Genomic DNA, 27,957 nt, shown 5'->3' with positions numbered 1-27,957 from the left:
TGTGTTTTCGAGGTTTTTGTGCTGTCTTTTGCCCTTTTTTCCAGTATTCTGTTTTCCCTTGTTTTTTCTTGTGCTCCTCACCAGCCTGATATCTCCTCCACACCTGTCTTCTATCTGTTTAATTAGCCCAACTACGTATTGGGACATACTAAATCATTTTCTGGCGCTCTAGATAGTATGGTAATATGGGTATTAGAATGCAGACCATGACAGCCATGACAACAACTAGTCAGCCTTGTATGTTGTGTACATTTTACATTTTACATATAATGTAATAAATTTAATGACAATCGATCCAACAGTTGTTATATTTCAGTCTGGACAAACATGGTGGCTTGTGTGACTACTTTTGAAATATGCCTTCAAAACAAAATATCCTATATCACCATTCTATCCTACCCCCTAACAATCCTGAAGTAATAATAGTAATAGTAATAATCCCCCTCTCATAAAAACACCACCCTCACTTCAATGGTATGCAGAGGGAACTCTAACAATCACACACATGCACACACAATTTCCTCAGAGTGCCCCAGCCCATGTAGCTGAAATCATTACTCGTTTTTGTCATTTTACTCCACCTCTCCACAGCTAACAACTACAATCTGAGTGTCTGGAGTCTATTTTTACTTTCTGTTGTGGATTTCTAGTACAGGATAGAGACCATTCTTGTTGTTTAGTACTTCCTGTTAACATTACAGCCGCTATTTTTGTTTAGTTAATGATTACTTGGATATTTCTTTTTATCATAGAAGGATCAGGTCACAGCAAACTTCACTGCGGACAAAAAGGTACCATGAAGCTGGGGCAGCATATCTCTCCTTGTGTTCTGCTGGGTATGTGTCATGCAGCATTAAGGGGAGCTACGAGCCAGAGTTCAGTCTTGTAAAGTTAATCATTATTTTTCTACAGCACCTTTTAAAAACTATCAGGTCACATCAGGATTTCCCCCTGACAAACAGCCACCATGAAGCACAGAGAGCGTCTCTCCGTTTGCGTCCTGCTGGTACTTTGTGTGACATGGAGTGCAAATGGAGGGAATATCCTGGTGTGGTACACTGAAGGCAGCCACTGGATTAACATGAAGCCTGTGCTGGAGACGCTGGTGGACAGGGGACACCAGGTGACAGTTTTGGTCCCGAGCACATCCATGTTCATGAACAAAAGTGAGCCTTCCCGCTTTAGCTATGAACCCTTCAACATCTCCGTCTCAATGGAGGACATGCAGAGGATAATGGAAAAGATCCTTCACTTCTCCATATATGAGATGCCTCATATGAGCTACTTAGAAATATACATCAAATTCACGGGTATGATGAAGAACAACCTGCTATACTCTTTGAAGTATTTGGATGGCGTGCTGAAATCAGAAACCATAATGAAGAGGCTGAAGGAGGGAAAATATGACCTTCTCCTGGCTGACCCCATCTACCCGGGAAGTGAGTTAACAGCAGACATTTTGGGCATCCCCCTGGTTTTCTCCCTGCGCTTTTCCATAGCCCATAACTGGGAGAGACTGTGTGGTCAGCTACCTGCTCCACCTTCCTTTGTCCCCGGCGCTATGAGCAAACTGACGGATAAGATGGACTTCTCAGAGAGAGTGTGGAACTTCCTCTTCTACGCACTGCAGGATGCTGTGTTTGATTACATATATTGGCCAGAATTAGATAAATATTACTCTGAAGTAAAAGGTGGGTAACTCAGGAACAAGAAGCACTGTGTGACAACACAAAGTTCAATGATAATTTAATTACTTTTGATAAATTGAAATGATCTTTTATTGATTTGATTTAAAATTGATAATTGAAGTCAATTTGAAAATTATCTATCTCATCTGAAGTATTGGGGATACTTTGCAATGGTTGGCTGTCGTCCATTACTTGTGACAGGAAAACCCACCAGTGCACGTGAGATGATGGGTAGAGCAGATATCTGGTTGATGCGAACCTACTGGGATTTTGATTTCCCTCGTCCATTCCTCCCCAACTTCAAATTTGTTGGTGGGATCCACTGCAGACCTGCTAAACCTTTACCAAAGGTAGGGCTATCTCCACTATCACAGGCCTATTAATCTTTCATTACACCACCACAGTATTTCTGATTACACAATGAGGAGAATCAGCCACTAAACTGCAGAGAAAGAAAATAAATAGCTGGTTGGTTTGTATTGAGATAATGTTTCTGTTCCTGTAGGATATGGAAAAGTTTGTGCAGAGTTCTGGAGACGCTGGCGTCGTGGTCTTTACTTTGGGATCATTCATCAAGAACATCACCACGGAGAAGGCAAACATGATCGCATCGGCCCTCGCTCAGATCCCACAAAAGGTCAGTGTCATTGGAGCATCTTGGTAGCAGATTGACTACAGTGCATGGTCACAACCTTTGCAAGTTCAATTCTAGCCAGAGTCACAGGTCGACCTTTATTACGTGTCATACCCCTCTCACCCATTTCCTGCCTGCCTCTCTACTATCCAAAAAAAGCCAAAGAGGCCAAAAAAGAGCAGAGGAAGATCTCTATGTGCCAACTGGAATAACTTGAATGACCCTTAAACCCTTAAACACCCGATCGTATGAGTGTTCTGTTGTATAATTCCATGTTTTAGCTGATTGATTGCAGATTATTTGTACTTTCACATTTCTACTGACAACTTTAACAGCAAACTGGGCAGTCATTTATTTCAGTAGAAAATACATTTGCAGGGACTTGAAAGTATCTGAACATAGGCAAGCCATCAAAGTAAACATTCAATGGTGTCACATGGCAAAGCAGCTGCAAGCCTATGGGTCTATTATAACTTTTAACTTAAAACTAAAGGTTTTTTGGTTTCATCTTCAAACATTATAGTTCATAGTCAACAACATGTTAACAATGATGTACTACCATCTGAAGTAAGGTAAGTATGAAAAATGATTTTGATATCATGTTGGCATTCAATAAAAGCCAGCACCTTTGTGCAGCGTTAGAAGTTTATCAGCTTATAATAAGATAGGAGGTCAACTGTAACACTTGATTTGTAGTTATGTATTCAAGTTATAATGACATGGCAGTTTTCTTCTGGTTGAGTCTGGAAACTGAGACAGGTCGTAAGGCATATATACCATTTAAGAATTAGCACTCTGTTAGTCTAACAGGGGTTTTGCTATTGTTGAAAGGTGCTGTGGAGATACAGTGGAACAAAACCAGAGACTCTGGGTGCCAACACTAGGTTATTTGACTGGATCCCTCAGAATGACCTACTGGGTGAGTACAACTTTTATAAAAACCTACAGAGGAGGCCTCAGTAGTAATCCTCATTTAGCCACATGTCAGCCAAGAGCAAACTGAATAAACCAGAACTGGCCTCATCTCTTGAGAGACCTGAAATTCATGTGTACAAAGCTTGTTGCATTATACCCAAAAAGACCCAAGATGTGATGACTGCCAAAGGTGTTTCAACTAAGTACTGAGTTAATGGCCTGAATATTTATGGGTCAGTGACAAATAAGGGTTTGCATTTTGAGCAATTCAAAAATGTTTTTAAAAAATGTTTTAAAAGCTTGCATCAGGTTTGCTAAAATGTATATTTTGTATTTATGTTGGTTTCATGTAATTTGAAATAGCAACTATTTTTTACGAAAGGTAAGACTGATTGCCAAGTGGTGTAACCACAACAAAATGAGAAATATTAAATATTTATTTCCACCTAGAGTGTATGCAAGTGTACTTATGAAACAGTTACTTAATTTTAAAATATCACATGAAAATAGATTTTATTAGGATTATTTTAAATTAAAATTGTATGCGTTTTTGCAATATAGAGCAGGACAAATGCTGAAAACACTGTGCTTTCTAAATAATATTTGACAAATTATGTATAAACTGTAAAAAAATATATGTTAATACATTGCAATAGATGATTACATCTTATTCCACATGACTTTTCCTGTATATTATAATATTTTTATGAAAAATACTGGTTACACCAATTGACACAAAGCAGTTACCACCTGACTATGTTGCTTCTACAGTCAAAGGCCATTGTTTGTTGAAGAAACTGGCACTAAAAATCAAGCATGACAGTGAACAAGGTCAACTGAACTTTTTTTTTACTATTTTCAATGAACAAAAAACTGGTCTCAGGGCAGAATTCCTGTTTTTCTGTTTTAAGGCAACATAGTTGGACAAAAGGGAGTCAACTGTCTCCTCTGGTCTCAGGGCAGAAGTTGTCTGAGGGCAGGTGAATCCCTCCTGGTCTTAGGGCAGAAGTTGTCTAAGGGCAGGTGAACCTCTCCTGGTCTCAGGGCAGGAGTCATACTTTTCTGTTCTCAGGGCAACGTAGTTGGACAAAAGGGCAGAAGTTGTTTTGTAGGATTTTCCTCATGGCTGTTTAGTCTCATCTGGTCCCAGGGCAGAGACCATTGTTTCCCACAATTTTGTCTGAGGGCAGGTGAATCCCTCCTGGTCTCAGGGCAGATGTCGTATTTTTCTGTTTTAAGGCAACATGGTTGGACAAAAGGGAGTCAACTGTTTCCCACAATTTTGTCTGAGGGCAGGCGAATCCCTCCTGGTCTCAGGGCAGAAGTTGTCTGAGGGCAGGTGAATCCTTCCTGGTCTCAGGGCAGAAGTTGTTTTGTAGGATTTTCCTCATGGCAGTTTAGTCTCATCTTGTCCCAGGGCAGAGACCATTGTTTCCCACAATTTTGTCTGAGGGCAGGTGAATCCCTCCTGGTCTCAGGGCAGAAGTCGTATTTTTCTGTTTTAAGGCAACATAGTTGGAAAAAAGGGAGTCAACTGTCTCCCCTGGTCTCAGGGCAGAAGTTGTCCAAGGGCAGGTGAATCCCTCCTGGTCTCAGGGCAGAAGTTGTCTGAGGGCAGGTGAATCCCTCCCGGTCCCAGGGCAGAAGTTGTCTGAGGGAAGGTGAATCCCTCCTGGTCTCAGGGCAGAAGTCGCCTGAGGGCAGGTGAATCCCTCCTGGTCTCAGGGCAGAAGTTGTCTGAGGGCAGGTGAATCCCTCCTGGTCCCAGGGCAGAAGTTGTCCGAGGGCAGGTGAATCTCTCCTGGTCTCAGGGCAGAAGTTGTCTGAGGGCAGGTGAATCCCTCCTGGTCCCAGGTTAGAAGTTGTCCGAGGGCAGGTGAATCTCTTCTGGTCTCAGGGCAGAAGTTGTCTGAGGGCAGATGAATCCCTCCTGGTCTCAGGGCAGAAGTCGTATTTTTCTGTTTTAAGGCAACGTAGTTGGAAAATAGTGTGCCAACTGTCTCTTCTGGTCTCAGGGCAGAAGTTGTCCAAGGGCAGGTGAATCCCTCCTGGTCCCAGGGCAGAAGTTGTCCGAGGGCAGGTGAATCACTCCTGGTCTCAGGGCAGAAGTTGTCTAAGGGCAGGTAAATCTCTCCTGGTCTCAGGGCAGAAGTTGTCTGAGGGCAGGTGAATCCTTCCTGGTCTCAGGGCAGAAGTTGTTTTGTAGGATTTTCCTCATGGCAGTTTAGTCTCATCTTGTCCCAGGGCAGAGACCATTGTTTCCCACAATGTTGTCTGAGGGCAGGTGAATCCCTCCTGGTATCAGGACAGAAGTCGTATTTTTCTGTTTTAAGGCAACGTAGTTGGAAAAAAGGGAGTCAACTGTCTCTCCTGGTCTCAGGGCAGAAGTTGTCCAAGGGCAGGTGAATCCCTCCTGGTCTCAGGGCAGAAGTTGTCTGAGGGCAGGTGAATCCCTCCTGGTCTCAGGGCAGAAGTCGTATTTTTCTGTTTTAAGGTAACATAGTTGGAAAAAAGGGAGTCAACTGTCTCTCCTGGTCTCAGGGCAGAAGTTGTCTGAGGGCAGGTGAATCCCTCCTGGTCTCAGGGCAGAAGTCGTACTTTTCTGTTTTAAGGCAACGTAGTTGGAAAAAAGGGCGTCAACTGTCTCTTCTGGTCTCAGGGCAGAAGTTGTCTGAGGGCAGGTGAATCCCTCCTGGACTAAGGGCAGAAGTTGTCTGAGGGCAGATGAATCCCTCCTGGTCCCAGGGCAGAAGTTGTCCGAGGGCAGGTGAATCTCTCCTGGTCTCAGGGCAGAAGTTGTCTGAGGGCAGGTAAATCCGTCCTGGTCCCAGGGCAGAAGTTGTCCGAGGGCAGGTGAATCCCTCCTGGTCTCAGGGCAGAAGTGGTCTGAGGGCAGGTGAATCCATCCTGGTCTCAGGGCAGAAGTCGTATTTTTCTGTTTTAAGGCAACATAGTTGGAAAAAAGGGTGTCAACTGTCTCTTCTGGTCTCAGGGCAGAAGTTGTCCGAGGGCAGGTGAACCTCTCCTGGTCTCAGGGCAGAAGTCATATTTTTCTGTTCTCAGGGCAACGTAGTTGAACAAAAGGGCAGAAGTTGTTTTGTAGGATTTTCCTCATGGCAGTTTAGTCTCATCTTGTCCCAGGGCAGAGACCATTGTTTCCCACAATTTTGTCTGAGGGCAGGTGAATCCCTCCTGGTCTCAGGGCAGAAGTCGTATTTTTCTGTTTTAAGGCAACATAGTTGGAAAAAAGGGAGTCAACTGTCTCTCCTGGTCTCAGGGCAGAAGTCGTATTTTTCTGTTTTAAGGCAACGTAGTTGGAAAAAAGGGCGTCAACTGTCTCTTCTGGTCTCAGGGCAGAAGTTGTCTGAGGGCAGGTGAATCCCTCCTGGACTAAGGGCAGAAGTTGTCTGAGGGCAGATGAATCCCTCCTGGTCCCAGGGCAGAAGTTGTCCGAGGGCAGGTGAATCTCTCCTGGTCTCAGGGCAGAAGTTGTCTGAGGGCAGGTAAATCCCTCCTGGTCCCAGGGCAGAAGTTGTCCGAGGGCAGGTGAATCCCTCCTGGTCTCAGGGCAGAAGTGGTCTGAGGGCAGGTGAATCCATCCTGGTCTCAGGGCAGAAGTCGTATTTTTCTGTTTTAAGGCAACGTAGTTGGAAAAAAGGGTGTCAACTGTCTCTTCTGGTCTCAGGGCAGAAGTTGTCCGAGGGCAGGTGAACCTCTCCTGGTCTCAGGGCAGAAGTCATATTTTTCTGTTCTCAGGGCAACGTAGTTGGACAAAAGGGCAGAAGTTGTTTTGTAGGATTTTCCTCATGGCTGTTTAGTCTCATCTGGTCCCAGGGCAGACACCATTGTTTCCCACAATTTTGCCTGAGGGCAGGCGAATCCCTCCTGGTCTCAGGGCAGAAGTGGTATTTTTCTGTTTTAAGGCAACGTAGTTGGAAAATAGTGTGCCAACTGTCTCTTCTGGTCTCAGGGCAGAAGTTGTTTGAGGGCAGGTGAATCCCTCCTGGTCTCAGGGCAGAAGTTGTCTGAGGGCAGGTGAATCACTCCTGGTCTCAGGGCAGAAGTTGTCTAAGGGCAGGTGAATCTCTCCTGGTCTCAGGGCAGAAGTTGTCTAAGGGCAGGTGAATCCTTCCTGGTCTCAGGGCAGAAGTTGTTTTGTAGGATTTTCCTCATGGCAGTTTAGTCTCATCTTGTCCCAGGGCAGAGACCATTGTTTCCCACAATGTTGTCTGAGGGCAGGTGAATCCCTCCTGGTCTCAGGACAGAAGTCGTATTTTTCTGTTTTAAGGCAACATAGTAGGAGAAAAGGGAGTCAACTATCTCTCCTGGTCTCAGGGCAGAAGTTGTCCAAGGGCAGGTGAATCCCTCCTGGTCTCAGGGCAGAAGTTGTCTGAGGGCAGGTGTATTCCTACTGGTCTGAGGGCAGAAGTCGTATTTTTCTGTTTTAAGGCAACGTAGTTGGAAAAAAGGGCGTCAACTATCTCTCCTGGTCTCAGGGCAGAAGTTGTCTGAGGGCAGGTGAATCCCTCCTGGTCTCAGGGCAGAAGTTGTTCGAGGGCAGGTGAATCCCTCCTGGTCTCAGGGCAGAAGTTGTCTGAGGGCAGGTGTATTCCTACTGGTCTCAGGGCAGAAGTCGTATTTTTCTGTTTTAAGGCAACGTAGTTGGAAAAAAGGGAGTCAACTGTCTCTCCTGGTCTCAGGGCAGAAGTTGTCCAAGGGCAGGTGAATCTCTCCTGGTCTCAGGGCAGAAGTTGTCTGAGGGCAGGTGAATCCCTCCTGGTCTCAGGGCAGAAGTTGTCTAAGGGCAGGTGAATCTCTCCTGGTCTCAGGGCAGAAGTTGTCTGAGGGCAGGTGAATCCTTCCTGGTCTCAGGGCAGAAGTTGTTTTGTAGGATTTTCCTCATGGCAGTTTAGTCTCATCTTGTCCCAGGGCAGAGACCATTGTTTCCCACAATTTTGTCTGAGGGCAGGTGAATCCCTCCTGGTCTCAGGGCAGAAGTCGTATTTTTCTGTTTTAAGGCAACATAGTTGGAAAAAAGGGAGTCAACTGTCTCTCCTGGTCTCAGGGCAGAAGTTGTCTGAGGGCAGGTGAATCCCTCCTGGTCTCAGGGCAGAAGACGTATTTTTCTGTTTTAAGGCAACGTAGTTGGAAAAAAGGGCGTCAACTGTCTCTTCTGGTCTCAGGGCAGAAGTTGTCTGAGGGCAGGTGAATCCCTCCTGGACTAAGGGCAGAAGTTGTCTGAGGGCAGATGAATCCCTCCTGGTCTCAGGGCAGAAGTTGTCCGAGGGCAGGTGAATCTCTCCTGGTCTCAGGGCAGAAGTGGTCTGAGGGCAGGTGAATCCATCCTGGTCTCAGGGCAGAAGTCGTATTTTTCTGTTTTAAGGCAACATAGTTGGAAAAAAGGGTGTCAACTGTCTCTTCTGGTCTCAGGGCAGAAGTTGTCCGAGGGCAGGTGAACCTCTCCTGGTCTCAGGGCAGAAGTCATATTTTTCTGTTCTCAGGGCAACGTAGTTGCACAAAAGGGCAGAAGTTGTTTTGTAGGATTTTCCTCATGGCTGTTTAGTCTCATCTGGTCCCAGGGCAGACACCATTGTTTCCCACAATTTTGCCTGAGGGCAGGCGAATCCCTCCTGGTCTCAGGGCAGAAGTGGTATTTTTCTGTTTTAAGGCAACGTAGTTGGAAAATAGTGTGCCAACTGTCTCTTCTGGTCTCAGGGCAGAAGTTGTTTGAGGGCAGGTGAATCCCTCCTGGTCTCAGGGCAGAAGTTGTCTGAGGGCAGGTGAATCTCTCCTGGTGTCAGGGCAGAAGTTGTCTGAGGGCAGGTGAATCCCTCCTGGTCCCAGGGCAGAAGTTGTCCGAGGGCAGGTGAATCCCTCCTGGTCTCAGGGCAGAAGTTGTCTGAGGGCAGGTGAATCCTTCCTGGTCTCAGGGCAGAAGTTGTTTTGTAGGATTTTCCTCATGGCAATTTAGTCTCATCTTGTCCCAGGGCAGAGACCATTGTTTCCCACAATGTTGTCTGAGGGCAGGTGAATCCCTCCTGGTCTCAGGGCAGAAGTCGTATTTTTCTGTTTTAAGGCAACATAGTTGGAAAAAAGGGAGTCAACTGTCTCTCCTGGTCTCAGGGCAGAAGTTGTCCAAGGGCAGGTGAATCCCTCCGGGTCTCAGGGCAGAAGTTGTCTGAGGGCAGATGAATCCCTCCTGGTCTCAGGGCAGAAGTCGTATTTTTCTGTTTTAAGGCAACGTAGTTGGAAAAAAGGGTGTCGACTGTCTCTTCTGGTCTCAGGGCAGAAGTTGTCCAAGGGCAGGTGAATCCCTCCTGGTCCCAGGGCAGAAGCTGTCTAAGGGCAGGTGAATCTCTCCTGGTCTCAGGGCAGAAGTTGTCTGAGGGCAGGTGAATCCTTCCTGGTCTCAGGGCAGAAGTTGTTTTGTAGGATTTTCCTCATGGCAGTTTAGTCTCATCTTGTCCCAGGGCAGAGACCATTGTTTCCCACAATGTTGTCTGAGGGCAGGTGAATCCCTCCTGGTCTCAGGGCAGAAGTCGTATTTTTCTGTTTTAAGGCAACGTAGTTGGAAAAAAGGGCGTCAACTGTCTCTTCTGGTCTCAGGGCAGAAGTTGTCCAAGGGCAGGTGAATCCCTCCTGGTCTCAGGGCAGAAGTTGTCTGAGGGCAGATGAATCCCTCCTGGTCCCAGGGCAGAAGTTGTCCGAGGGCAGGTGAATCTCTCCTGGTCTCAGGGCAGAAGTTGTCTGAGGGCAGGTGAATCCCTCCTGGTCCCAGGTTAGAAGTTGTCCGAGGGCAGGTGAATCTCTTCTGGTCTCAGGGCAGAAGTTGTCTGAGGGCAGATGAATCCCTCCTGGTCTCAGGGCAGAAGTCGTATTTTTCTGTTTTAAGGCAACGTAGTTGGAAAAAAGGGTGTCGACTGTCTCTTCTGGTCTCAGGGCAGAAGTTGTCCAAGGGCAGGTGAATCCCTCCTGGTCCCAGGGCAGAAGTTGTCCGAGGGCAGGTGAATCCCTCCTGGTCTCAGGGCAGAGGTTGTCTGAGGGCAGATGAATTCCTCCTGGTCCCAGGGCAGAAGTTGTCCGAGGGCAGGTGAATCTCTCCTGGTCTCAGGGCAGAAGTTGTCTGAGGGCAGGTGAATCCCTCCTGGTCCCAGGTTAGAAGTTGTCCGAGGGCAGAGACCATTGTTTCCCACAATGTTGTCTGAGGGCAGGTGAATCCCTCCTGGTCTCAGGGCAGAAGTCGTATTTTTCTGTTTTAAGGCAACATAGTTGGAAAAAAGGGCGTCAACTGTCTCTTCTGGTCTCAGGGCAGAAGTTGTCCAAGGGCAGGTGAATCCCTCCTGGTCTCAGGGCAGAGGTTGTCTGAGGGCAGATGAATTCCTCCTGGTCCCAGGGCAGAAGCCGTATTTTTCTGTTTTAAGGCAACGTAGTTGGAAAAAAGGGTGTCGACTGTCTCTTCTGGTCTCAGGGCAGAAGTTGTCCAAGGGCAGGTGAATCCCTCCTGGTCCCAGGGCAGAAGTTGTCCAAGGGCAGGTGAATCCCTCCTGGTCTCAGGGCAGAAGTTGTCTAAGGGCAGGTGAATCTCTCCTGGTCTCAGGGCAGAAGTTGTCTGAGGGCAGGTGAATCCTTCCTGGTCTCAGGGCAGAAGTTGTTTTGTAGGATTTTCCTCATGGCAGTTTAGTTTCATCTTGTCCCAGGGCAGAGACCATTGTTTCCCACAATGTTGTCTGAGGGCAGGTGAATCCCTCCTGGTCTCAGGGCAGAAGTCGTATTTTTCTGTTTTAAGGCAACGTAGTTGGTAAAAAGGGCGTCAACTGTCTCTTCTGGTCTCAGGGCAGAAGTTGTCCAAGGGCAGGTGAATCCCTCCTGGTCTCAGGGCAGAAGTTGTCTGAGGGCAGGTGAATCCCTCCTGGTCTCAGGGCAGAAGTCGTATTTTTCTGTTTTAAGGCAACATAGTTGGAAAAAAGGGAGTCAACTGTCTCTCCTGGTCTCAGGGCAGAAGTTGACCAAGGGCAGGTGAATCTCTCCTGGTCTCAGGGCAGAAGTTGTCTGAGGGCAGGTGAATCCTTCCTGGTCTCAGGGCAGAAGTTGTTTTGTAGGATTTTCCTCATGGCAGTTTAGTCTCATCTTGTCCCAGGGCAGAGACCATTGTTTCCCACAATGTTGTCTGAGGGCAGGTGAATCCCTCCTGGTCTCAGGGCAGAAGTCGTATTTTTCTGTTTTAAGGCAACGTAGTTGGAAAAAAGGGCGTCAACTGTCTCTTCTGGTCTCAGGGCAGAAGTTGTCCAAGGGCAGGTGAATCCCTCCTGGTCTCAGGGCAGAAGTTGTCTGAGGGCAGATGAATCCCTCCTGGTCCCAGGGCAGAAGTTGTCCGAGGGCAGGTGAATCTCTCCTGGTCTCAGGGCAGAAGTTGTCTGAGGGCAGGTGAATCCCTCCTGGTCCCAGGTTAGAAGTTGTCCGAGGGCAGGTGAATCTCTTCTGGTCTCAGGGCAGAAGTTGTCTGAGGGCAGATGAATCCCTCCTGGTCTCAGGGCAGAAGTCGTATTTTTCTGTTTTAAGGCAACGTAGTTGGAAAAAAGGGTGTCGACTGTCTCTTCTGGTCTCAGGGCAGAAGTTGTCCAAGGGCAGGTGAATCCCTCCTGGTCCCAGGGCAGAAGTTGTCCGAGGGCAGGTATATCCCTCCTGGTCTCAGGGCAGAAGTCGTATTTTTCTGTTCTCAGGGCAACATAGTTGGACAAAAGGGCAGAAGATGTTTTGTAGGATTTTCCTCATGGTTGTTTAGTCTCATCTGGTCCTAGGGCAGAGGCCATTGTTTCCCACAATGTTGTCTGAGGGCAGGTGAATCCCTCCTGGTCTCAGGTCAGAAGTCGTATTTTTCTGTTTTAAGGCAACGTGGTTGGAAAAAAGGGAGTCAACTGTCTCCTCTGGTCTCAGGGCAGAAGTTGTCCAAGGGCAGGTGAATCCCTCCTGGGGGAGTCGTATTTTTCTGTTTTAAGGCAACGTAGTTGGACAATTCTCATATTATTTGAGTTTTAAGTCTTTTTAAAGCTGCTGTTCATGTTCAACATTGTCACTGTTCACCCACTTCATTCTGCTACATTATGAAATTACATATATTGCACTACATATTGCTTAAAATTGTAAGTGAATGGAATACAAATATATATTTAAGCTAAACACAGCTTTGATAATACAGTTGTGGATAAATCACCACTTCTTCATAATAAATATAACACTTAACACTTAAAAATAGTTCCACATAGTAAGTTAGTTCATATTACATCTTTAATCAGCATCATAAACTACTGATATTTGACAAAATCGGCCTCTAACCAAAAGGACTGTAATAAAAGTCTGATGGTGTAACTGGTTACACCATTTGACATTTCAATTCAAATTCGAATTTAACAGGCATTATGATGGAAACCTATGTAAGCACATGGCCTTCGTGTGAAGATTTCAAAAACATTTTTTTAAATAAATACTTATTTTTGCAATTATTATGAATGATAAATGTTTCCTGGGGTCATACCATTTGACATGTAACCCTAAGCACACCTGACCATACCCTAAAAATGTCAAATTATCAAGATTTCAAAGAGAGTTACTAACCTCGTCATGCAGCAGTAAGGCTAATCAGGGGTCCTTGTCTGTGATATAATTTCCTGTCACTAACCTTCTTGCACAAATTAACAAAATGGCTCCTTGAATGTTGGTTACACCACCTTGACACTTTAGGAAGTTGACTTGACAGACACAATTCCCCAAATTATTTATAATATTCAGAACAATGGTGTTCCATTTATTTTATTCATTATTAAACAACACAAATGTAAGATTATGCCAAACTAGTTGATAGGGTGTTTTATTGAGAAGTTAAACTATTTAGTACGCAGTTTTTATGGTTACACCTCATTGACATTTTTGCCATTATCCCCTGAATATTCTCTGAGAATTGATTAAATCCAGAAATTTTAGATGAGGTCTTCAAAAAGAGAATATATGCAAGTAATGTGTACATTTATTTTCAAATTTTAACCTTTTTAAATTCAACTGAACCATAAGAACACAAAAAGAATTTGTGTCACGTCATTGACGCTAATGTCAATGTGATATTTGGATTTTTCTTTTAAAAAAATGCAAACAATTTTAACAAACTGTTTTCACTTAATCATTATGGGGTACTGAGTGTTCACTGATGAGGGAAAAATGAATTAAACTAAGTATAAGGCTGAGACAAACAAAATAAATAAATAAGAAAAGTAAAGGGGTCTGGATACTTTCTGGATGCACAATGTGTTTCATGATTTTTGTTACCCTATCAGGTCACCCCAAGACCAGAGCTTTCATCACCCATGGTGGCACAAATGGGATTTATGAGGCTATCTACCATGGTGTCCCCATGGTGGGCATCCCCCTGTTCGGTGACCAGCCAGACAACATGGTCCATATGAAGGCTAAAGGAGTTGCGACTACTGTGGAATTGAACTTTATGAAGACTGAGGACCTGAGAGATGCAATCAATACTGTCATCAATGACAAATCGTAAGTTCTCATATCTACCTACACAAGGTATTGAAAAATCATTTTCTAGCATTCCTCTTCTTGTTCTTTTGGCTACACGCGTATTGATGTATTACTGCTGCCTCTTGCTATTAGACTTGAAAAGTGCTGCACAATTGGTAAAGTTCACAAGGCATCACAATCTATTTATGTATTATGTACCAGCTTACTTCAGTGTCAAAATGTGTACTGTTTGGCAGGTCTGTTTCATGGCTTCCCTGTTCTTAAAATATAACTTAATTCCTTTTTATCCCCACTCTTGTGGAGGAAAAGAAACTGAAGTATAAAAATTCAAAAAACGTAACACATTTATCCACGTTTTCACACTTGTATATCCATGTTCATAGGTACAAGGAAAACGCCATGTGGCTGTCCAGTATCCACCACGACAGACCAGTGAGCCCTCTGGATGAGTCGGTATTCTGGATCGAGTTCACCATGAGAAACAAAGGGGCCCAGCACCTGAGGGTCCAGGCCCATGAGCTCACCTGGTACCAGTATCAAAGCCTGGATGTCCTGGTCTTCCTTCTCGCCATGGTTCTGCTCCTCGTAATTATCTTCATCAAGACCTGCAGTTTCTGTTTATGGCTGTGCTGTGGCAGAAAGGGAAAGACAAAGAGAAAGAGAAAAGCTGAATAACTCACTGAATTCAAAAGTGGTTGTGTAAATAACTGATGGGTGAAAAACTGGTTGTCCAGTTTGGCTAAAGCATGTAATGAACCACAATGCCCCGACTGGAATTTGTGATTTGGGACGAGTAATTGTCACTACAACTAATTAGGGCAAAGAAATTTAAGAGAAATTCAAACAAGACTAGGTTTAAACCTAGCATATGACTGGACAATATACGGTCAGTGTGCCAGATCACAATACCTTTCTTTCTCTCAACCTGAGGAGGATATACATTCTCCTGCCATGTATTATCTGTTTGAGAATAAAGATGGCAGTTTTTCCTCCCCACTGTTGTCAAGTGCTTGCTCATTAAGAGTATGATCTAGGATGATTGGTTGTTTGCTCTCTTCTGGCATTGCAGTCTGGGACAGCCTTCTACCTAATCTATAAAGTCCATCCTCTAAAATAGGGTAAAGCTTGCTGATGGGATCAATCTTTTTACTAGACGACAGGGCAATAAATCTTTAAATAAATATGTAAAATCTTTGCTTCTGTCAAATCTGCATTAAAGCATTGTATGCCACTGCCGATGTAAATGGTGACATCAATGGGGTAATAATCTTATAATCAAGAGGTAATAAAGGTTAATGTAACCACAATATTGGAAGCTACCATCAGCACAATACCCTCAAAATCACATGAAAATTCTTGGAAGTCAAAATTAGTAATTACCATTACAAATTAATGCAATTTCTACCTGGAAACAGCTTGGCTTGATGTTTGACAAAGTGCAAAAAGTCACTGAAGTTTGGTTTGCATTTTTCTTTTTCATAAACATCTTCTGAATCATTCCCTCAGTTTAAAGGGAAGTTTTGGGATGACAACTTGGACATTAGCAGTCATGTCCTGTAAATCAGACAATATTTCCAGCCTTAAGAACAGGCCAGTTGAGAAGCAGCTGTGACTGTTTTTTCGCTGCCACAATGCTCTTGTATGAGGGATTTGGCTGTTTCAAAAAACCTCTCTCAGTACTCATGTGTAAACAGATTTGTACAAAGTCCTTTAATGTATCTTTCAGGAAAATACATGCAGTCACATTTCGTTGAACCGGCTTGTATATCCTTTGAATTCGAAAGGATCACCTTTAAAAACAGGTATTTCTCTTGGAGGTTAGCTTGCCCTTTGGTGTTGCATCACCAACATCTGTATCAATTAGTCCTACAAGTGCTGGACTTCCATGGCCACCCATACAGTGGCACCACCTATTGGCCACTACTGAAATGGCTCCAACATTGTCTTCATTAAAACTCACTGCTGCAGTGCCTGTTTAAAATGTGCCTGTTCAGAAAGAGTTGATAGCTTGGCCTCTGGTATTGCTGCTTGTAATCAATTCAAGATTATTCTATTGATTAGTTGATTAACCTAATGATTTATTTACAGATTATTTGAGATGTTTTTATTACAAGATTGATATAACAATTAATTAAGCAAAATTAATAAAAAAAAATATTTTGATATTTACAATAATAATAATAATAATAATAATAATAACAATAATAGTAATAATAGATCCTATTTCTCAGGCACCTGGACAGCTCACCTGTTAGTGTGCACCCTATGTACGGAGTCCACAGTACAAGTGCAGCACTGTTTAAGTGTGCCTTCCAGTGATATAATGAAAATAGCACTGAATTGTCTTTTCAGGGACTTACAGTATAGTTGTAGGTGATGATTTTTGCTATGGTGATATTTTCACCTGCATTGCTTTTCTTATGGTCAGTAAAACAAAGCACAACCAGGTTTCTCTGGGTGCTATACAAGATAGTTGCTGTGTCCAAATTCCACTTTTCCAAGTCCATTTAGCTAAAATCATTATCTTATTGTGTCTTTTAACTCCATCTGTCCAAAGCTAACAAGTAGAATCTGTGGATTTCCTATATGTGGATTTCTAGTAAAGGTTACAGATTATACTACTAACTATTCATTTTACAGCTGTTACCCTTCACCTCAAACCATTTGCTTGGGCTGTATTCGTTATCTAATGTGTCATGCAGCACAAAGAGGAGCAATGAGAAGGAGTTAGTTAATCATTACTTTTCTACAAGAGTCTTTTAAAAACGATCAGGTCAGCGTACACTCTCCCCATGACAAACAGCCACCATGAAACTCGGAGAGCGTCTCTCCGTTTGCGTCCTGCTGGTACTTTGTGTGACATGGAGTGCAAATGGAGGGAATATCCTGGTGTGGTACACTGAAGGCAGCCACTGGATTAACATGAAGCCTGTGCTGGAGACGCTGGTGGACAGGGGACACCAGGTGACTGTTTTGGTTCCGAGCGCATCCATGTTCATGAACAAAAGTGAGCCTTCCCGCTTTAGCTACGAACCCTTTAAAGTCTCTGTTTCAATGGAGGACATGCAGAAGATGATGGACAAGATGCTTTACTTCTCCATATATGAGATGCCTCATATGAGCTACTTAGAAATATACATCAAATTCACAGGTATGATAAAGGACAACATGCAGTACTCTTTGAAGTATTTGGATGGTGTGGTGAAATCAGAAACCATAATGAAGAGGCTGAAGGAAGGAAAATATGACCTTCTCCTGGCTGACCCCATCTACCCGGGAAGTGAGTTAACAGCAGACATTTTGGGCATCCCCCTGGTTCTCTCCCTGCGCTTTTCCATGGCCCATAACTGGGAGAGAATGTGTGGTCAACTACCTGCTCCACCTTCCTTTGTCCCTGGCGCTATGAGCAAACTGACGGATGAGATGGACTTCTTGGAGAGAGTGTGGAACTTCCTCTTCTACGCACTGCAGGATGCTGTGTTTGATTACTTGCTTTGGCCAGAATTAGATAAACACTACTCTGAAGTCAAAGGTGAGTAACTCAGGAACAAGAAGCACTGTGTTTGACATGATCTTTTATTGATTTGATTTTGATTTCAATTTGATAATTGAAGTCAATTTGAAAATTATCTATCTCATCTGAAGTATTGGTGATACTTTGCAATGGTTGGCTGTCGTCCCATTACATGTGACAGGAAAACCCACCAGTGCCCGTGAGTTGATGGGTAGAGCAGACATCTGGTTGATGCGAACCTACTGGGATTTTGATTTCCCTCGTCCGTTCCTCCCCAACTTCAAATTTGTTGGTGGGATCCACTGCAGACCTGCTAAACCTTTACCAAAGGTAGGGCTGTCTCCACTATCACAGGCCTATTAATCTATTATTACACCAACACAGTATTTCTGATTACACAATGAGAAGAATCAGCCACTAAACTGCAGAGAAAAGAAAAGAAATAGCTGGTTGGTTTGTATTGAGATAATGTTTCTCTTCCTGTAGGATATGGAAAAGTTTGTGCAGAGTTCTGGAGACGCTGGCGTTGTGGTCTTCACTTTGGGATCATTCATCAAGAACATCACCACGGAGAAGGCAAACATGATCGCATCGGCCCTCGCTCAGATCCCACAAAAGGTCAGTGTCATTGGAGCACCTTGGTAGCAGATTGGCTACAGTGCATGGTCACAACCTTTGCAAGTTCAATTCTAGCCAGGGTCGCAGGTTGACCTTTATTACGTGTCATACCCCTCTCACCCAATCCCTGCCTGCCTCTCTACTATCCAAAAAAAGACAAAAGGCCAAAAAAGAGCAGAGGACGATCTCTATGTGCCAACTGGCATTAACTTGAATGACCCTTAAACCCTTAAACACCCGATCGTATGAGAGTGTTCTGTTGTATAATTCCATGTTTTAGCTGATTGTTTGCTGATTATTTGTACTTTCACATTTCTACTGACAGCTTTAACAGCAAACTGGGCAGTCATTTATTTCAGTAGAAAATACATTTGCAGGGACTTGAAAGTATCTGAACATAGGCAAGCCATCAAAGTAAATATTCAGTGGTGTCACATGGCAAAGCAGCTGCAAGCCTATGGGTCTATTATAACTTTTAACTTAATAAAGCTAAAGATGTTTTGGTTTCATCTTCAAACATTATAGTTCATAGTCAACAACATGTTAACAATGATGTACTACCATCTGAAGTAAGGTAAAGTATGAAAAATGTTTTTGATATCATGTTGGCATTCAATAAAAGCCAGCACCTTTGTGCAGGGTTAGAAGTTTATGAGCTTATGATAAGATAGGAGATCAACTGTAACACTAGAAACCGACTTTGTAGTTATGTATTAAAGTTATAATGACATGGCAGTTTTCTTCTGGTTGAGTCTGGAAACTGAGACAGGTCATGAGGCATATATACCATTTAAGAAAAGTTGTTGGAGAGGATGCAGATGAGATCTTATTAAACATGAGGGACAGTAACAAATCATACTGGATAGATTTTATATGTACACCAAAACCACAAGACAAACCAAAGAAGTGTCAAAATACAACCCTTCTCCCTTATTCTTTCAGCATGTATTTTTAAATGTACTGCGTATTATGACATAAAATTAGCACTCTGTTAGTCTAACAGGGGTTTTGCCATTGTTTAAAGGTGCTGTGGAGATACAGTGGAGCAAAACCACAGACTCTGGGTGCCAACACTAGGTTATTTGACTGGATCCCTCAGAATGACCTACTGGGTGAGTAAAACCTTACAAAAACCAAGCCATGAGGTCCAACCAAGATAGCGAAAATTGGTGCGGCCACTCCTGTTTGCCAGATCTGAGCCACAAGCAGGCAATACCATGGCCACATGTCAGCCAAGGGCAAATCCAGGCCACAGTTCATTCTATTCTGGTGGGCTGGATCTGGCAGCCCAAGTGGCGGCCATCATTTCATGCGGTATGAGGGCCAGATGAGGGTGTCTTGTACAAGCAGTTAATTCCCCTCTGGGAATTAACTGCCTGTAGAGTTCAGAGACAAGACTGTGTCGAAACACAGACTTTTGGAAGGCAGCAAAACGGTGTCAAGGACTCAGGTACTGGTCAGGGTGAATGGAAAGCTGAACAGTGAAAAGTACAGAGATATTGTTAATGAAAACCTGGTCCACAGGGCTCAGGACCTCAGACTGGGCCTAAGGTTCACCTTCTGAAAGGACAATGACTCCAAGCACACAGTCAAGACAACACAGGACAGGCTTAGGGACAATACTGTGAATGTCCATGAGTGGTTCAGCCAGAGCACAATGAGACATCTCTTGAGAGACCTGAAATCCAGGTGTACAAAGCTTGTTGTATCGTACCCAAAAAGACCCAACATGTGATCACTGCCAAAGGTGTTTCAATCAAGTACTGAGTTTATGGTCTGAATATTTATGTCAATGTGATATTTAGATTTTTCTTTTACAATTTTAGTAAACTGTGTTCACAGGAACAAATTGATAATTATAAGGCTGAGACAAAAAAAAATGAATTATGAAAATGAAAAGTAAATGGGGTCTGAATACTTTCTGGATACACAATGTGTTTCATGATTTTTGTTACCCTATCAGGTCACCCCAAGACCAGAGCTTTCATCACCCATGGTGGCGCAAATGGGATTTATGAGGCTATCTACCATGGTGTCCCCATGGTGGGCATCCCCCTGTTCGGTGACCAGCCAGACAACATGGTCCATATGAAGGCTAAAGGAGTTGCGACTACTGTGGAATTGAACTTTATGAAGACTGAAGACCTGAGAGATGCAATCAATACTGTCATCAATGACAAATCGTAAGTTCTCATATCTACCATTCCTCTTCTTCTTCTTTTGGTTTTTGGCAGGCTACATGCATATTGATGTATTACTGCTGCCTCTTGCTATTAGACTTGAAAAGTACTGCACAATTGGTAAAGTTCACAAGGCATCACAATCTATTTATGTATTATGTACCAGCTTATTTCAATGTCAAAATGTATACTGTTTGGCAGGTCTGTTTAATGGCTTCCCTGTTCTTAAAATGAAACTTAATTCCTTATTATCCCCACTCTTGTGGAGGCAAAGAAACTGAAGCATAAAAATTAAAAGACCATAATGCATTTATCCACGTTTTCACACTTGTATATCCACGTTCATAGGTACAAGGAAAACGCCATGTGGCTGTCCAGTATCCACCACGACAAACCAGTGAGCCCTCTGGATGAGTCGGTATTCTGGATCGAGTTCACCATGAGAAACAAAGGGGCCCAGCACCTGAGGGTCCAGGCCCATGAGCTCACCTGGTACCAGTATCACAGCCTGGATGTCCTGGTCTTCCTCCTCGCCATGATTCTGCTCCTCGTAATTATCTTCATCAAGACCTGCAGTTTCTGTTTACGGATGTGCTGTGGCAGAAAGGGAAAGACAAAGAGAAAGAGAAAAGCTGAGTAACTCACTGAATTCAAATGTGGTTGTGTAAAGAACTGATGGGTGAAAAAAAACAAACAGTCCACTGGTTGTCCAGTTTGGCTAAAGCATGTAATGAACCACAATGCCCCGACTGGAATTTGTGATTTGGGACGAGTAATTGTCACTACAACTAATTAAGGTAAAGAAATTTAAGAGAAATTCAAACAAGACTAGGTTTAAACCTAGCATATGACTGGACAATATATGGTCAGTGTGCTAAACTGTAACCAGATCATTGCACCAGTCAGTGTTAAGGTCTATAATGTCACATTTTGGATATAAATGTTCATCTCCAGTTTTCCAATTTGCAAAATGCTTGATTTGAAAAACAAAACAAAACCCAAAAAAAACCTTTTGTATATATGATGAAGAATGATCACACAAATGACACTAATAGTAATTGGAAAAGTTAAACAACTAGTTTATACAGGGTGATCTAATACTTTTCTTTCTCTCAACCTGAGGAGGATATAAATTCTCCTGCCATGTATTATCTGTTTATGTATGTGTTTGAGAATAAAGATGGCAGTTTTTCCTCCCCGCTGTTGTCAAGTGCTTGCTCATAAAGAGTATGATCCAGGGTGATTGGTTGTTTGCTCTCTTCTGGCATTGCAGTCTGGGACAGCCTTCCACCTACTCTATACAGTCCATCCTCTAAAATAGGGTAAAGCTTGCTGATGGGATCAATCTTTTTACTAGACGACAGGGCAATAAATCTTTAAATAAATATGTAAAATCTTTGCTTCTGTCAAACCTGCATAAAAGCATTGTATGCCGTTGCAAATGGCGACATTAATGGGGTAATAATCTCTTAATAAAGAGGTAATAAAGGTAAATGTTTCCACAATATTGCAAGCTACTATCAGCATAATACCCTCAAAACCACATGAAAATTCTTGCATATTCTTACTTTGAATTCGAAAGGATCACCTTTAAAAACAGGTATTTCTCTTGGAGGTTAGCTTGCCCTTTGGTGTTGCATCACCAACATCTGTATCAATTAGTCCTACAAGTGCTGGACTTCCATGGCCACCCATACAGTGGCACCACCTATTGGCCACTACTGAAATGGCTCAAACACTGTCTTCATTAAAGCCCACTGCTGCAGTGCCTGTTTAAAATGTGCCTGTTCAGAAAGAGTTGATAGCTTGGCCTCTGGTGTTGCTGCTTGTAATCAATTCATGATTCTACTTTTGATTAGTTGATTAAGCTAATGATTTATTTACAGATTATTTGAGATGTTTTTATTACAAGATTGATATAACAATTATCAAAAATTTAATTTCTTTATTATTTTCAGTATTTTATTACAATATTAATAATAATAATCATCATAGATCCCATTTCTCGGGCACCTGGACAGCTCACCTGTCAGTGTGCACCCTATGTACGGAGTCCACAGTACAAGTGCAGCACTGCTTAAGTGTGCCTCATGGTGATTTAATGAAAATAGCACTGAATTGTCTTTTTGAGGTGATGATTTTTGTCGTGGTCATATTTTCACCTGCATTGCCTTTCTTATGGTCGGTAAAACAACAAGTCAAATTTGTAGATTTCCTATATGCGGATTTCTAGTACAGGTTACAGATTATTCTACTAACTATTCATTTTACATCTGTTACCCTTCACCTCAAACCATTTGTTTGGGCTGTGTTCGTTATCTAATGTGTCATGCAGCACAAAGAGGAGCAATGAGCCAGAGTTTAGTTAATCATTACTTTTCTACAAGAGTCTTTTAAAAACGATCAGGTCAGTGTACACTCTCCCCATGACAAACAGCCACCATGAAACTCGGAGAGCGTCTCTCCGTTTGCGTCCTGCTGGTACTTTGTGTGACATGGAGTGCAAATGGAGGGAATATCCTGGTGTGGTACACTGAAGGCAGCCACTGGATTAACATGAAGCCTGTGCTGGAGACGCTGGTGGACAGGGGACACCAGGTGACTGTTTTGGTTCCAAGCACGTCCATGTACATGAACAAAAGTGAGCCTTCCCGCTTTAGCTACGAACCCTTTAAAGTCTCTGTCTCAATGGAGGACATGCAGAAGATGATGGACAACATGCTTCACTTCATCATATATGAGATGCCTCATATGAGCTACTTAGAAATATACATCAAATTCACAGGTATGATGAAGAACAACCTGCAGTACTCTTTGAAGTATTTGGATGGCGTGGTGAAATCAGATACCATAATGAAGAGGCTGAAGGAGGGAAAATATGACCTTCTCCTGGCTGACCCCATCTACCCGGGAAGTGAGTTAACAGCAGACATTTTGGGCATCCCCCTGGTTCTCTCCCTGCGCTTTTCCATGGCCCATAACTTTGAGAGAATGTGTGGTCAGCTACCTGCTCCACCTTCCTTTGTCCCCGGCGCTACGAGCAAACTGACGGATAAGATGGACTTCTGGGAGAGAGTGTGGAACTTCCTCTTCTACGCACTGCAGGATGCTGTGTTTGATTATATTTTTCGGCCAGAATTAGATAAACACTACTCTGAAGTAAAAGGTGGGTAACTCAGGAACAAGAAGCACTGTGTGTGACAACACATTTTCTATGGACAACACAAAGTTCAATGATAATTTAATTGCTTTTGATAAATTACAATGATCTTTCATTGATTTGATTTTGATTTCAATTTCATAATTGAAGTCAATTTGAAAATTATCTATCTCATTTGAAGTATGGGTGATACTTTGCAATGGTTGGCTGTCGTCCCATTACATGTGACAGGAAAACCCACCAGTGCCCGTGAGTTGATGGGTAGAGCAGACATCTGGTTGATGCGAACCTACTGGGATTTTGATTTCCCTCGTCCGTTCCTCCCCAACTTCAAATTTGTTGGTGGGATCCACTGCAGACCTGCTAAACCTTTACCAAAGGTAGGGCTGTCTCTGCTATCACAGGCCTATTAATCTATTATTACACCAACACAGTATTTCTGATTACACAATGTAGAGAATCAGCCACTAAACTGCAGAGAAATAAAATAAATAGCTGGTTGGTTTGTATTGAGATAATGTTTCTCTTCCTGTAGGATATGGAAAAGTTTGTGCAGAGTTCTGGAGACGCTGGCGTCGTGGTCTTTACTTTGGGATCATTCATCAAGAACATCACCACGGAGAAGGCAAACATGGTCGCATCGGCCCTCGCTCAGATCCCACAAAAGGTCAGTGGCATTGGAGCACCTTGGTAGCAGATTGGCTACAGTGCATGGTCACAACCTTTGCAAGTTCAATTCTAGCCAGAGTCAAAGGTCGACCTTCATTACATGTCATACCCCTCTCACCCGTTTCCTGCCTGCCTCTCTACTATCCAAAAAAAGACAGAAGGCCAAAAAAGAGCAGAGGACGATCTCTATGTGCCAACTGGCATTAACTTGAATGACCCTTAAACCCTTAAACACCCGATCGTATGAGAGTGTTCTGTCGTATATTTCCATGTTTTAGCTGATTGATTGCAGATTATTTGTACTTTCACATTTCTACTGACAGCTTTAACAGCAAACTGGGCAGTCATTTATTTCAGTAGAAAATACATTTGCAGGGACTTGAAAGTATCTTAACATAGGCAAGCCATCCAAGTAAACATTCAGCGGTGTCACATGGCAAAGCAGCTGCAAGCCTATGGGTCTATTATAACTTTTAACTTAATAAAGCTAAAGGTTTTTTGGTTTCATCTTCAAACATTATAGTTCATAGTCAACAACATGTTAACAATGATGTACTACCATCTGAAGTAAGGTAAAGTATGAAAAATGATTTTGATATAATGTTGGCATTCAGTAAAACCTAGCACCTTTGTGCAGGGTTAGAAGTTTATCAGCTTATGATAACACAGGAGGTCAACTGTAACACTTGATTTGTAGTTATGTATTAAAGTTATAATGACATGGCAGTTTTTTTCTGGTTGAGTCTGGAAACTGGGACAGGTCATGAAACATATATACCATTTAAGAAGATTTGTTGGAGAGGATTCAGATGAGATCTTATTAAACATGAGGGACAGTAACAAATCATACTGGATAGATTTTATATGTACCAAAACCACCAACCAAGACCAACCAAAGAAGTGTCAAACTACAACCCTTCTCCCTTATTCTTTCAGCATGTATTTTTAAATGTACTGCGTATTATGACATAAAATCAGCACTCTGTTAGTCTAACAGGGGTTTTGCCATTGTTTAAAGGTGCTGTGGAGATACAGTGGAGCAAAACCACAGACTCTGGGTGCCAACACTAGGTTATTTGACTGGATCCCTCAGAATGACCTACTGGGTGAGTAAAACCTTATAAAAACCAAGCCATGAGGTCCAACCAAGATAGCGAAAATTGGTGCAGCCACTCCTGTTTGCCAAATCTGAGCCACAAGCAGGCAATACCATGGCCACATGTCAGCCAAGAGCAAATCCAGGCCACAGTTCATTCTATTCTGGTGGGCTGGATCTGGCAACCCAAGTGGCGCCCATCATTTCATGCAGTATGAGGGCCAGATGAGGGTGTCTTGTACAAGCAGTTAATTCCCCTCTGGGCATTAACTGCCTGCCTCTTGAGAGACCTGAAATCAAGGTGTACAAAGCTTGTTGTATCGTACCCAAAAAGACCCAACATGTGATCACTGCCAAAGGTGTTTCAACCAAGTACTGAGTTAATGGTCTGAATATTTATGTCAATGTCATATTTAAATTTTTCTTTTAAAAACCTGCAAACAATTTTAGTAAACTGTTTTCACTTTATCATTATGGGGTACTGAGTGTTCACTGATGAGGAAAAATAGTATAGTAAGTATAAGGCTGAGACAAAAAAAATGAATTTTGAAAATGAAAAGTAAATGGGGTCTGAATACTTTCTGGATACACAATGTGTTTCATGATTTTTGTTACCCTATCAGGTCACCCCAAGACCAGAGCTTTCATCACCCATGGTGGCGCAAATGGGATTTATGAGGCTATCTACCACGGTGTCCCCATGGTGGGCATCCCCCTGTTCGGTGACCAGCCAGACAACATGGTCCATATGAAGGCTAAAGGAGTTGCGACTACCGTGGAATTGAACTTTATGAAGACTGAAGACCTGAGAGATGCAATCAATACTGTCATCAATGACAAATCGTAAGTTCTCATATCTACCATTCCTCTTCTTCTTCTTTTGGTTTTTGGCAGGCTACACGCATATTGATGTATTACTGCTGCCTCTTGCTATTAGACTTGAAAAGTACTGCACAATTGGTAAAGTTCACAAGGCATCACAATCTATTTATGTATTATGTACCAGCTTACTTCAATGTCAAAATGTGTACCGCTTGGCAGGTCTGTTTAATGGCTTCCCTGTTCTTAAAATATAACTTAATTCCTTTTTATCCCCACTCTTGTGGAGGAAAAGAAACTGAAGTATAAAAATTCAAAAAACGTAACACATTTATCCACGTTTTCACACTTGTATATCCACGTTCATAGGTACAAGAAAAACGCCATGTGGCTGTCCAGTATCCACCACGACAGACCAGTGAGCCCTCTGGATGAGTCGGTATTCTGGATCGAGTTCACCATGAGAAACAAAGGGGCCCAGCACCTGAGGGTCCAGGCCCATGAGCTCACCTGGTACCAGTATCACAGCCTGGATGTCCTGGTCTTCCTCCTCGCCATGGTTCTGCTCCTCATAATTATCTTCATCAAGACCTGCAGTTTCTGTTTACGGATGTGCTGTGGCAGAAACGGAAAGACAAAAAGAAAGAGAAAAGCTGAGTAACTCACTGAATTCAAAAGTGGTTGTGTAAAGAACTGATGGGTGAAAAAAAACAAACAGTCCACTGGTTGTCCAGTTTGGCTAAAGCATGTAATGAACCACAATGCCCTGACTGGAATTTGTGATTTGGGACGAGTAATTGTCATTACAACTAATTAGGGCAAAGAAATGTAAGAGAAATTCAAACAAGACTAGGTTTAAACCTAGCATATGACTGGACAATATATGGTCAGTGTGCTAAATTGTAGCCAGATCATTGCACCAGTCAGCGTTAAGGTCTATAATGTGACATTTTGGATATAAACATGACTTGTAAACTTGAATTGAGTCTTTGTCCAGTGAATGTTCCACTTCTCAGTGAACTGCTCTGCTTGCCTCACACATGAAATGATAATAATGTCACGATCAATTCATAATGTCACACAGGAAAGTGATCTAATACCTTTCTTTCTCTCAACCTGAGGAGGATATAAATTCTCCTGCCATGTATTATCTGTTTATGTATGTGTTTGAGAATAAAGATGGCAGTTTTTCCTCCCCGCTGTTGTCAAGTGCTTGCTCATTAAGAGTATGATCCAAGATGATTGGTTGTTTGCTCTCTTCTGACATTGCAGTCCGGGACAGCCTTCCACCTACTCTATACAGTCAACCTCTAAAATAGGGTAAAGCTTGCAGATGGGATCAATCTTTTTACCAGACGACAGGGACTTACTTGACACTTGTAACACTTGTCTGTTTTATACCAACACCCTAAATCCAGTAAGTCAGACTATGTTTTTTTTTCTATTTCTATTTATTTTCTTTTTGTGTTCTAGTAATAGCAGAGAACATTTATAGTAAAGTTGTTTCATTACAACTTTTGTTTTACTATATACACACATCCCTTCTGCTATGCATTCATTTTTCTGTGGTTTGAATATCCTCCAAAATTGGGTCAGACAAGAGCCTGACTTGATATTTCACGAAGTGCAAAAAGTTATTGAAGTTTGGTTTTCACTTGTTTTTCATAGCGATGCTTCTGAATCATTCCCTCAGTGTAAAAGGAAGTTCTGAAATGACAACTTCAACATGTGCCTTCTGATATAATTTTTACTTTCATTGCTTTTGTTATGATCAACGAAAAGCACAGCAGATACATGTTTCTCTGGGTGTTTGACAAGAACTTTTCCATGTATCCAAGCCCATTTAGCTGAAATCATTATCTTATTGTGTCTTATTTTACTCCATCTCTCTACAGCTAACAATCTCTGGATTTCTATTACAGATTACAGATTATTCTGTTTTATTTATTTAATAAAGACTAACTACAACTACTGTCTTAATTTTACAGCTGCTACCTATTACTGCTAACCATTGCCTTGGGCTGGATATGTTATCTAGTGTCATGCAGCATAAAGGATAGCTACGAGCCAGAGTTCAGTCTTGTAAAGTTAATTATTATTTTTCTACAGCACCTTTGAAAAACGATCAGGTCAGTGT

At 42.8% G+C, this 27,957-nt stretch overlaps 3 protein-coding genes across 3 annotated transcripts; all 3 read left to right on the top strand.

Moving 5' to 3' along the window:
- Positions 1–937: 937 nt before the first annotated feature.
- LOC311261391 (UDP-glucuronosyltransferase 2A2-like) lies at positions 938–14,648 on the top strand. The gene is made up of 6 exons (XM_084359958.1): positions 938–1,691; positions 1,890–2,038; positions 2,194–2,325; positions 3,154–3,241; positions 13,563–13,782; positions 14,148–14,648. Exons 1-6 carry the CDS (start codon positions 968–970, stop codon positions 14,437–14,439), a joined length of 1,605 nt encoding a protein of 534 aa, XP_084216084.1. The 5' UTR covers positions 938–967; the 3' UTR covers positions 14,440–14,648.
- A 1,924-nt stretch (positions 14,649–16,572) lies between these two features.
- LOC311261881 (UDP-glucuronosyltransferase 2C1-like) lies at positions 16,573–20,716 on the top strand (the record flags this gene model as incomplete). The annotated part of the gene is made up of 6 exons (XM_084360894.1): positions 16,573–17,296; positions 17,460–17,608; positions 17,765–17,896; positions 18,921–19,008; positions 19,860–20,079; positions 20,425–20,716. 6 exons carry the CDS (start codon positions 16,573–16,575, stop codon positions 20,714–20,716), a joined length of 1,605 nt encoding a protein of 534 aa, XP_084217020.1.
- A 1,802-nt stretch (positions 20,717–22,518) lies between these two features.
- LOC311261880 (UDP-glucuronosyltransferase 2C1-like) lies at positions 22,519–26,481 on the top strand (the record flags this gene model as incomplete). Its single annotated transcript, XM_084360893.1, has 6 exons — positions 22,519–23,242; positions 23,468–23,616; positions 23,772–23,903; positions 24,924–25,011; positions 25,625–25,844; positions 26,190–26,481. 6 exons carry the CDS (start codon positions 22,519–22,521, stop codon positions 26,479–26,481), a joined length of 1,605 nt encoding a protein of 534 aa, XP_084217019.1.
- Between the last annotated feature and the right edge of the window lie 1,476 nt (positions 26,482–27,957).

This window comes from Pagrus pagrus (assembly GCF_965226575.1).
Source record: "Pagrus pagrus genome assembly, chromosome: 8".
NCBI lineage: Eukaryota > Metazoa > Chordata > Actinopteri > Spariformes > Sparidae > Pagrus > Pagrus pagrus.
The sequence above is the reverse complement of the archived record's forward strand: the minus strand, read 5'-3'. Positions and strand labels throughout refer to the sequence as shown.

Excerpts from the sequence above, each read along its gene's own strand:
- LOC311261391 (XM_084359958.1), top strand. The coding sequence starts at position 968 with ATGAAGCACAGAGAGCGTCTCTCCGTTTGCGTCCTGCTGGTACTTTGT. Across the intron at positions 2,039-2,193 it reads CTGCTAAACCTTTACCAAAG|GATATGGAAAAGTTTGTGCA; the intron begins GTAGGGCTATCT and ends CTGTTCCTGTAG. Across the intron at positions 13,783-14,147 it reads ACTGTCATCAATGACAAATC|GTACAAGGAAAACGCCATGT; the intron begins GTAAGTTCTCAT and ends CCATGTTCATAG.